At 36.5% G+C, this 11,336-nt stretch overlaps 1 protein-coding gene and 1 long non-coding RNA gene across 2 annotated transcripts; one reads left to right on the plus strand and one right to left on the minus strand.

The window, feature by feature from the left end:
* Positions 1–453: 453 nt before the first annotated feature.
* Positions 454–1,589, plus strand: LOC118800472 (butyrophilin-like protein 1). Its single transcript, XM_036560718.1, has 3 exons — positions 454–655; positions 754–816; positions 956–1,589. Exons 2-3 carry the CDS (start codon positions 798–800, stop codon positions 1,375–1,377), a joined length of 441 nt encoding a protein of 146 aa, XP_036416611.1. The 5' UTR covers positions 454–655; positions 754–797; the 3' UTR covers positions 1,378–1,589.
* A 3,471-nt stretch (positions 1,590–5,060) lies between these two features.
* Positions 5,061–6,751, minus strand: LOC118800463. Its single transcript, XR_005006238.1, has 3 exons — positions 6,493–6,751; positions 5,892–5,938; positions 5,061–5,334 (listed from the first exon to the last, which is right to left on the minus strand). It is a non-coding gene; the product is annotated as an uncharacterized LOC118800463 (long non-coding RNA).
* Positions 6,752–11,336: the final 4,585 nt, after the last annotated feature.

An 11,336-nucleotide genomic window follows, 5' to 3' on the forward strand; every position in this document is an offset into this window, starting at 1 on the left:
CAAAAGACTGTGTGAAGAACATGGCTGCCTGATGAAGAACCCTACTTCATGATGATGATGAAGGTGTGAGTGAGTCTCTCTCTGAATATTCCTGCTGTAACACTGAGTTTGGTCTAAAAGAGGCTCCATCAGTGAACTTCACTCCCTTTTATTAGTATTTATATGATGGATTATTGTCTAGCGAGCACATATGGAGCGTTAGCTTGTGAGAAAAACAGTCTGTGATCTGAAGCAGATCATTCAGTTTCCTCATATGAGAACAGATTTCTGCCTGTTATTGTTATTCAGCTTAGAAAGTCAATAAATGGCCTCGTTCAGATGGACTGAGTTGAAAAAGAGCTGCCAGATATTTATAGGTTTTTGTCTATAACAGCAGAAATGGAAAAGTTGCTGTGCTGAAAATTGATCAAACCAATCTGGCAACCCAGACTGGACCAAACGCAATGACCGGAATGAAGGTGAAAGTGAAAGTAGTCGCTGCTTCTTCCGCTCTGGACGCTGAAGTGGAGAGTCGTGTGTGAGATTAGTGGAGAGTTTAAACTCGGTCTTATTATTATGGATCTGCTGTTATAGACAAAAACCTGATATGAACTGATTTAAAATGTGGACATATTTCACCACCAGCAGCGATATGACTGTATGAAGAACAGAGAAGGTAAGAGCAGTTAGCATCATGCTAATCAGGAAAAAGACCACTGTGAACATCAAACCTGAGTGGAAAATAAGTATAAATCTCTCTCTCTCTCTCTGTAGGATTGTATTAGTGTGAATCTGTAGGAGGAGATAAAGAGATAAAAATGGCGGCTGCAAGAAACAGTAAGTTAAACTTCCAGAACCTACAAAAGGTTTTACTGTGAACATCATTAAATAATATTCAATCAGAGAGTTTATTTTTATTGTGGAGACACACGAGACACAACTATTAATGTGTGTGTGTGTTTGTGTTTCTACACAGATGAGTTTAAACTTACTGGCCCCTGTGGTGATGTGTATGAGTTTGGATCTGCTCTCACTCTCTCCTGTCACCTGTCTCCTGAAATCAGTGCTGTTGCCATGGAGATCAGGTGGTTTAAGGGGACGGACTGTGTTTGTCTCTATAAGAACAGGCAGGTGACAGAGGGGAGGGGCTACGAGGGCAGAGTGAGTCTGTTCTCTCAGGAGCTGCAGAGAGGAAACGTCTCCTTACAGATCAGAGACTGTAGACGGTCAGATAGAGGAGATTATCTGTGTCAGGTCACCAATGGAGACACAACAGAGGAGTATACAGTAGAAGTGAGGGAGCGTAAGTATTCCAGAAGTTCACTCTACATAAACTCATCATCATCATCATCATCATCATCATCATCATCATCATCAGCGTCTCAGAATGAAAGATGAAGAGACAGAAATGAGAAACACAGATGTTCAGAATGGTGTTGTGTTCAGATAAAGGAGGTAAAACATACAAAGGATAAATGATGTTAATGTGGAGTGAAGGACAGATGGAGCATTTCAGTAGAAAAAACAGTGACTCTGTTTCTCACTCTGACTCTAAACCTCCACATCATGACTGCACAGTGGAAAACTTACAACTGCAGCTGAACTAAAAATACAGGATAAGAATTAAATAAATATTTTAGTGATTCTGATTAAAGTTTCACTGAATCTACAGACTGTAATCAGATCATCGATTTAACAGGCAATATATATTAATTATTAAAATATTATATTTAATATGTGACGTCACTACAGGCTGCTGACTAACTGTCCCAAAAATCCTGTTCTTAACTAATTAAAGCTGCAGATCCACAAACTACAGACACTAAAAGGGGCGTGTTCAGAGTTGAGATGCGCGTAGTGAGGAGATAAAACCGAAACTGCGCATCTTTATTCACACTTCAGTCGTATCTGTGGACTCGCGCGCTGTTCAGACTCGTTGCGCGCGGGGCGGAGTTCACCAATAAAGAGGCGAGTCTCAGTTCTCCGATTCAGACCCTGAACTTCAGCTCATTTCTCTTGAGCGATATCCACTCCCGCCAGGAGCTGTATTAAGACCAGCGCCCCCGTCTGACCGTTTGATGTAACCACAGTATTTCAATCTGAAATTCATGTGTTTGAGTATAAAATACAAACAAACGAATCAAGAACAAATTTAAATATAAATTACCAAATTAATGAATAAAAGTATAAAAACATTAAAATACAGATAGAAGATTAAATTTGATCTTAATCTTCTAAAGAGTTTAAGATGAAGAATGTGAGTGAATGTGATCTCCAGCCTGTAGATCTGGTGATGATGGTGAAGATTCTTTACATCTGTAAAATCACAGCAATACTACAGTTTTACAGCTGAGTTATTTCAAGCCAGCTCAGCTTCAGCCTGACAGGACACATCATGGATTTTCATCAACAAACATTCAAGAAAAAAGCTTCATTTATTCAATGAACTCAAGCAAAGTTTTAGTTTAAACTCTAAATCAGTTTAGTTCAGTTCTAAATCATCTTAAATATTGAGTTCTTCTTACAGAATCACTGAACTGAGCTGAAATATGAACTACATACACTGTAAAAGTCAAACAGGCTGTTTTTGAGGTTTGAATTATAAGAATTGTTTTGTTCGTCTGAAATAGCTTTAAGAGCAACATGGATCAAAATGACTTCACAACTAAAAATCCATTTCTAGATCTTTTAGTCTTTATTTTCTCTAAAGGGACAAATCCTTTATCCTCCACATTAATATATTACAATCTGATAACCTGTATAGTTTTAATATTATATTTTATCATTCTATAATATCATAATAATACACTGTAAAAAATGTGACTAATGGTTACTTAAAAAAAATATGGCAACAAGTGACTAAATATAATTGAATAGATTTTACTCACCTAAACTTTGATTAAAATGCATTAAATAAGTGAACTAAATTTAAGCAAAAAAAAGTTAATGTTAATAAAAGCAACAGTTAAAATGTGTTGTATTTAGTAATATTATGCCACATTATGAGTTAATGTAGCCCACAAATATTGACTAAATGCAAATTAATTTAACAAGGAAAATTTAGTTATATCTACCGAGTGTCTGAGCAAAATTGCTTTATATTGACTCAATATCTGGGAAAATGTATTTACATTTACTAAATATCTGTTGAAAACTGGTTTATATTTCCTACACTTTACTACATCTGTGGTTGCCAGATCTTCACAATACACATATACAGTGGAAAAGTATAAGACATTTCAGTATGCTTTTTTGCCAACCCTAAATTTCTCTGTTGAGAACTGTTGTTTGTTTACGGTTAATTACTATGAAAAAAAGCATATATTGTAAATCTGTATACAGTAAATTATTTTGAAAACAACAGATACACTATTAACATTATTACAGTCTATCAGTGATAAACACAGTACAACCGTATGACACATTACAGTATTTCATTGCAAAAAATACAGTACAGCACATAAGGAATTACAATTAGTTGGCATAGATTTAAGAGTCAACAACTGCTTATGGTAAATTACAAAGGAAACAACAAATAACACCCATTACAATCCAAGGTACAGACTATATTGATGAACTTCGAGAAACTTTTCTTGGATGATTAAATAAAATGTCCAGGATACTCACAAAGCAGTGCTTAGATGATGACAAAAACAGCACGTGTCCATGTATATAACGGATAATCCACGGTGGAATGAATAAAGACCATGAAAAGAATCAGCCTCTTGCCCTGGCTGATCAAGAATAATGAGTCAATGAGTCCAGACTTGACCGAAGAATATGCTCAACATAGGATAGAGTCTCACACAGACATGATGTTGGATGATTACTGGAACTTAAAGTGTGCACTGCCACCAGTTCTGCATGAGAATATTGTCCATCAGGATTCTCATCAGGAGTTCACTAGGGACCTGCACGACCCTCTCTGTAGCCAGAAAACAAAAAACACAGTAAAAGTTAGATCAATGCTTTGCTTGAGCATGATACCCACACAAAGATAAACGTAAGGCCTTCTGCTGTTAAACTGAGCTCCAATGTAGTAAATATACGAGAAACCAGCATTCAGCATTCATACCAATTTCCCCCATCTTTATCTTGTTTGGTCAACTTCCGTAAATGACTGGTTTTACTGACTGATATCTGTCAGCACTAAAATATTTAGTTGAGCTAACATAAGAATATTTGTTGTACTAAGTACAGCGAAGTCTCAACCAAAGAGGAGAAGTACAACACAGGTGAACTCAGCTGATCAATCAATAATCTGCCACTGTTCTAAGAAAGTAATATATGCATTATCATATATTAAGACACTACATACTGCATCATGTCTTGAAAAATTAACAATTCTTAAAGCTCACCTGTGTTCACAGGTAAGCATAAATGAACTGATTGCACAAGAAATCCTTTAGAAACAACTGCATTAACTGCCTAAGCAAAATATGTACAACTTACACACAATTCAGGCATACTGAGTGGAATAGCAGGTAACAGTTACAATGTTGTTAACAAAAAATACAAATTAAATTACATCACTGTGATTGATTATATGTGTACACTTACTGGCCACTTTATTAGGTAATGCTGCCTTGTATTTACTTACTTTTCTACTGAATCAGGTCCAATAAATATATATGTGCACTTTGTAGTTCTGCAATTGCAAATTGTAGCTGATCTTTTTCTCTGCATACTTTTTTAGCCCCCTTTCACATCATTCATCAATGATCAGGACCCACCCAGACCACCACAAAGCAGGTATTATTGGTTAATTCTCAGCACTGCAGAGACACTGATATAGTAAGTGTGGTACTAGTGTATCAGATACAGCAATGCTGTGATCATCTCAGTGTCACTACTTGACCGAGAATAGTCCACTGATGAAGGACTAGAGGAAGACCAACACAAACTGTGCAGCAGCAGATGAGCTATCGTCTCTGACTTTACATCTACAAGGTGGACTGACAAGGTAGGAGTGTTTAATAGAGTGGACACAGAGTGCACACTGCAGACAGCACTGCTGTGTCTGATCCACTCGTACCAGCACAACACGCACTAACACACCAACACCACGTCAGTGTCGCTGCAGTGCTGAGAATGTTTCATGAATAATACCTGCTCTGTGGTGGCCCTGTAAAAAGAGAAGGGGGGCATCAGTGTATACAAAGAAACAGATGGACTCCAGTCTGTAAGTCAGGAGTACCGTAAAAATAACCAGTGAGCATGTAGAGTATGTTTGGGAGAGAGAATGAACATCTGAATCCTACCTGTTAAACATACTCAGCTCTTGACAGATGTGGAGTCTCTGGTCAATTTTTTTGTCACTTGGAGTTTGTGAAGATGGATTCCTCATGACTGCATCTAAAATGAAGAAATAAGTCAGTAAAATTAGTAATAAATACTCACCATACAAAACATAAGGATAAAGAAACCTGAACAAACAGTAAACAGTATCAAAAATAAATCTACAAAGTAACAAGAAAAACAAAGGTATATGCAAAACAATATAAGAAAGAGCAGGTTACTGTGAACAACACAGCCTCCTCAGTGGGAAAAGATTATTACAGGTCACGTCAAGGACACACACCTAGCTAACTCTAGCTAGCGGTTAGGTCTGTTTACTTCGAATATGTGTTGAATTGAGCCCCTCGCAAACTTATGCTATGCTAGTCGTCCCTTAACTGTACGTTGAACAACACTGTACTGTCTTTTACAATAGCACACAATCTTTAAAGTCCTATTGTTTTTATACAACAGTTTTGCAAAGTAAAGAAAAAAGCAAAGCAGGTGAGTCAAATACATGTTAAAATACATAATATTGACAATGTCTTGTGCTAAAAGATGTAATAAAATATTTAGCATAAGATGTAATAATATTTCAAAGATCAATACCATAAAGATGCTATAAATTAAAGTACCTGGGACAATTCCTGATCAGTTGAGAATGAGAAGCAGCAGTGGACGGCTGTAAAAGATAAAACATTTGGTAAAGGTTTAAAAGACTAGCTTCAACAACTTAAACAGATAAAGGCACATTTATGTTGGCTAACTGCATTTCTATAAGCATTCAAGCCTCTCGAATCCAGTAAACATGCTGCTTTTATAGCTTAGAGATATTTTCTGGCTTATTCTGGAGTTGGTAATCAGCGAGAAGCAGGGTGGACAAAATACACAGCTTCTTAGTTGATGTGTAAGACAGATGTTGGTAATTTGAGTAAAAGCAGAAATACTCTTGGTTAAATATTACTTGTGAAAAGGTATTCAGTCAACATCTGTACTGGAGTCAACATGAGAAAACATTTAAAAACGCCACAAAACTGTTCTTTCCCAAAGGTTATTACAGTCAGTCAACAGTCAGTCATGAGAAACACAGACATACTAATAACTATTAAGTTTAAAACACTGACTTCAGTTAAAGACACACATATTCATCTTAGACGATTACAAATGTAGAAAAATGAGCATAAACAAACAGCAACATGCCAGAGAAAGAGAGGTAAATAAAAGCTGCTTCCATACCTGAGAAATGCTGGTGGTAGATGTAGGAAACGTGTAGTAACTGCAAGAAGAAAAGAGATGGTTAAGCCTGAAAACAGGGACAAGAGGAGAAGAACAGATTTCACAAACTTTAGTGTGATAAAGGATTGTTAGTGTGTAAAATCACTTGGTTTCTAGTTACCAAATCGCAGCTCAGTTGACCTTAAACTACCTGTACCGGTCACTCCACATCTCCCCCTCAGATTTCTGTGTTTATCCTCTAAACTCCTGTGAGAGAAGCTGCTCTGTGGTCTGTGAGCCCGTTAGCCTGCTGGCCACCAAGCTAACAGCCTCACACAGCACACAGCGCAGTTAGCTAGGTTAGGTAAACTAAGCTAGCTGGTTTCTGCTTTTCCAGTCTCTCGACGTCTCCAGTTTAGATCTGAGCCCATCATGGTCAGCACAGGTCAGCCGGAGTGAACTGGTCGTCCAGCAGAGCTATTAACTTAGCTTAAGCTCGCGCTTACGTAGCTAAACTAGCTAACCTAGGTTATTTAGCCAGCTAGCAACTCTAACAACTCTACCACCCCAGTCTGTTACACCATAAACTCAACACCGCCTCACTTTAAAACTGTAAAGGTGTCTCTCATATTTCTGAGAGCAAACAGGCACTAAAGTTGTGACTCGCTAGCGAGCTGGTTAGCTAGGTTAGCTAACTTAACTGTTAGCGAGTGATGCTTATTTTAGTTTTGACAGATGAAGAGTTCAGCATTCACAGATTACAGACTTGGGTTTAAATAAATATCTGATTGAAAAGCTGCTGCTACGTTAAATAAACCAAGAATTTATTCACCAAACGCATTTTGAGTCATTTCGAAGTTTCCAGAAGCGGCTCTAGGAGCGGAGTTATCGCCTCCGCAGTGAAACGTTGGTGACGGTTCGGAGCTCAATACGGGTGTAATCTGCTCTCCCCAATACGGGTGTAATCTGTTCTCCCCAATACGGGTGTAATCTGCTCTCCTCAATACGGGTTTAATCTGCTCTCCCCAATACGGGTGTAATCTGCACTCCTCAATACGGGTATAATCTGCTCTCCTCAATACGGGTGTAATCTGCTCTCCCTAATACGGGTGTAATCTGCTCTCTTCAATACGGTGTAATCTGCTCTCCCCAATACGGGTGTAAGCCGCACTGCTATCTTACATTTGACTTAGAGCACAGGAAGTCTGACGTGTTTGGTAGCTGCAGTAAGTTAAAAGAATGGGCAGCTGCCACAGCAACATACTTGGACAGTATTTGTTTCCTAGTCATAATTAAAAAGGTCTTTCCTTTGGGAAGCTGGAGGACTGAACCCCTGAACCGTGTAGTCGCTGGTGTCCATGAGGCACAGAATGCGTTGGGCAGAAATGTGAGGTGATTAAAACCGAATAGCTCCCAAAGAGTAAAACCTATCGAATTTCTGCATCGTTGTTGTTCCTGATAAAACATAAGTAAATTCGTCTCAGTGTATCACAGCTAATTTTATTCAACCAAAACTGCGTAAAATGCAATTAATAAAACAATCAAATTTATTGGATTCAGCTCAGTTTGATTTCTAACTGAACACAGTCTTTTTTATTATGGAGAGGTTACTATTAGTTATTTAGTGAATATTAATTAACCCCAGTCCCACTTTTTACAGTGTAAAGATTTATTATTAAATTGTTTACAAAAATATTATTAGTATATGAATTAAAAATTATTATTATTATTATTATTATTATTAAAACTATACATAAAAAATGATGATGTTAACAATGTAAAGGTGGTAAATTTCCTGTTTACCTCATTTTTATTTCCTGATTAAAGGATGAGGCCAGAACTGATCTCCATACCTTTACTGACATACAAAATAAATATAAATGTATTATTATTATTATTGTTATTATTATTATTGTTGTTGTTGTTGTTGTTAATAATAATGATGATAATAATAATAATAATAATAATAATAATAATAATATCATTATCATGTTAAAATGATAACATGATATGTATAAGATTGAATTTTTTCTTCATTCAAAGTTCTGACTTTTGTCTTTTTCAGAGCTGCAGGTAAAACTCTAATAAAGAAGCTCTGTGTGAGGAACTGATGGGTCTGTTATTTGTTCATTTAGAGAGAGTTTCTGTGGTTCTTTAGTGAAGAAGTGTTTCTGAAAAAACTCGCTATTTAACGAACTTTCTTAAAAAAATGTTGATGAAGTGATTTTGGGAAACGAACCCAGAATGATCAGCACAGTAAAAAAGCCTGACCTGCTGCTTGACGGCTCTGATTTGAGCTGTTTTCAGCTCTCAGTTCTCCACATAAACCTGAAAACGTGTTGATGGTGTTTGAGTATTCGGCTCTCCTGAAGCTCCGACTCCTGACTGTTACAATAGAGATTCATCTTTTAGTCTTTCATTCAGTTTATTTATTAGTTTTCCTTCAGCTCATGATCCTCATTCATTCATGAAGCTTCAGAACACAAAACTCTCTTCTTATATTTACCGTTTCTTAATGATTTATTTCATATGTTCCTTCATGATCTGTTCCTGATTGACACTATATTAGTTAATAATAGTTATTATATCAGTTCATCTTTTAGTTCATATATCAGTTAATCTTAGTTATTATATGAGTTAATCTGTCTGTTCATTCTGTAAATGTACTTTATCTGATTTTAACTGCTGCAGGAATAAAAACAATTCCTTCTCATGTTTGTTCATCAGTAATGAAGCATAACACATTATTCATTACTGATAATTACTATATTAGTTCATGAGTTGTTGATGCATAATTACTAGTTTATTAAGGAACCTTATTGTAAAGTGTTACCAGTCATTTCTATAAGGGTTGAGTTTCTGCTGTAGGTTTACACTTTAACTGTTTAGCTGAACATCTTCATGGAGTTGTACTGAAAGCATTGAGTGACAGTTCAGTAGTGAAGGATGAAGAACTACAGTACAGATGAGAAAAGGAGATTCTGATGAGGAGATAAAGAGTTAAAAAGACTGAAATATTATAATTGTAAAATGTTTCTCATGGAGATTTGACTAACTTTGTGTTTCCTTCTGTTTTTATTCCACAGAATGGTCGGTAAGTAAATAACTGTGTTTCCTTCTTTCTCTGCTGGTAGTGACTGATTTTATACTCTTATCACATGAACTACATTCAATACAGACATCAAGCAGCTACATAATATTGAGGTTTAGGTAAATTTCACATGATGAACAAAGTCTCTGATCTCAGAATGAAAGCTTTTGACTTCATCTCCCTCCTTCCTTCCCACAATGCTCCTGTGCATAATCCCACTGCACTGCAGAAATGTAGAGACAGTGAAGTTCACTGATGAGAAAAAGACACAAAAAATAAAAGCAGTCTGGCTCTGTTGGGAGTGATGTCACTGTTCTTATGTGATGATGGAATATTTGAGTCGTTCATCATCAGTACATCATTACCATTAGAGTGTCTCTCATTACTGTAGTTTTCCTCTCCTCCATTACTGAAAATAGCCCAGAACACACACAGCAGGAGCTTCTGACACACACTCACACACACTATCTGCCTGTTTGATTAGTCTCTGTATCAGTGACTCACAACAAGCAGCAAGAAATGAAGAGTCAGCAGCTCTGAAAGACTTGATTACTGAGATCCTCTCATCTCCTTCACTTCCATTCACTTAATTTAAGAATGATCAGCTTCTCTTATTCAGTCTGCAGAGTCTCTCAGCACAGATTTACTAGATGATTTTTTTTTCATATATTCTTTGTGGCTTTAATTATGAAATCTTCAGGATGTTTTATTTACTTCTACAGTCTTTTACTTCTTCAGACAGATAAGAGAGGAGAGAATGAAGAGGGAGGAGTGTCAGACTGACTGAAATATAGAATGCTCATTTTTGATTATTCACTGTGTCTGTTTAAATGAACTACATCACATCTGTTACATTACTTTTAGAGAGAGAATGTAAATACTAAATTTAGTAAAAATAAATGTAATACTAAATTTGAAAGTTTCTAGTTCTAAAAATAACACTGTCAGTCTGTATCAGATCCTCATAAAGAAAAGAACCCCCCCCAAACAACAGAGCAGCATCATCCACATTCACTGTGCTGTTATTTTTCCTGTTTTCAGATTAGGTAAATATAATAATTCATTTATGATTCCACACATTAAATCTTCACATTATATTATTCACTTCACAGGAGGAGGCAAGACAGAGATGTGAGTATAATTCAGTGTGTAATTCTTTTATTGTGATGTGCTGATTGTTGATGAAGAATGTTTGTGTTGTAAAGACTGAATGTATTTATCTGTACTGTGTGTTCAGAGTGTTCAGCTGAACATCATCAGCAGAGAGAGTTACTAACACACACTTCAGCTCTGTATGTATCACTATAGTGTAGAGCTCACAGCAGCCTGAGATGACTGAACACCATTAATAACACTGTTACCTCATTCACACAGTCTAACACACACACACACACACACACACACACACACACACACACCTGATCCACACACTGATACTGACAGATTGACACAGTGAAGCTCACAGTTTTTCACACTGATTATCATTAATATAATCAGAAGTTTGTGTTAGAATCAATTCCTTACATTAATTTTAACAGCAGAGTCACGTTTATATCAGCATTTATATTTAATACAGTTCTATGAAGGTAATAATGTAGCTAATAATGAACTATAATAACTGATCAGCTGGATCATGAAGTAAAGACAGAACAAACAGGTTACAGACAGTCAGAGAAGCAGCAGAGAGTCAGACGTATAGAGGACAGAATCAGACTAACTTCTCAGAAGCTACAGATCAGCAGATCTCAGACTGTAGAAACAGCTTTTAGATCTC

Source organism: Colossoma macropomum, unplaced genomic scaffold, assembly GCF_904425465.1.
Source record: "Colossoma macropomum unplaced genomic scaffold, Colossoma_macropomum, whole genome shotgun sequence".
NCBI classification, from domain to species: Eukaryota; Metazoa; Chordata; class Actinopteri; order Characiformes; family Serrasalmidae; genus Colossoma; species Colossoma macropomum.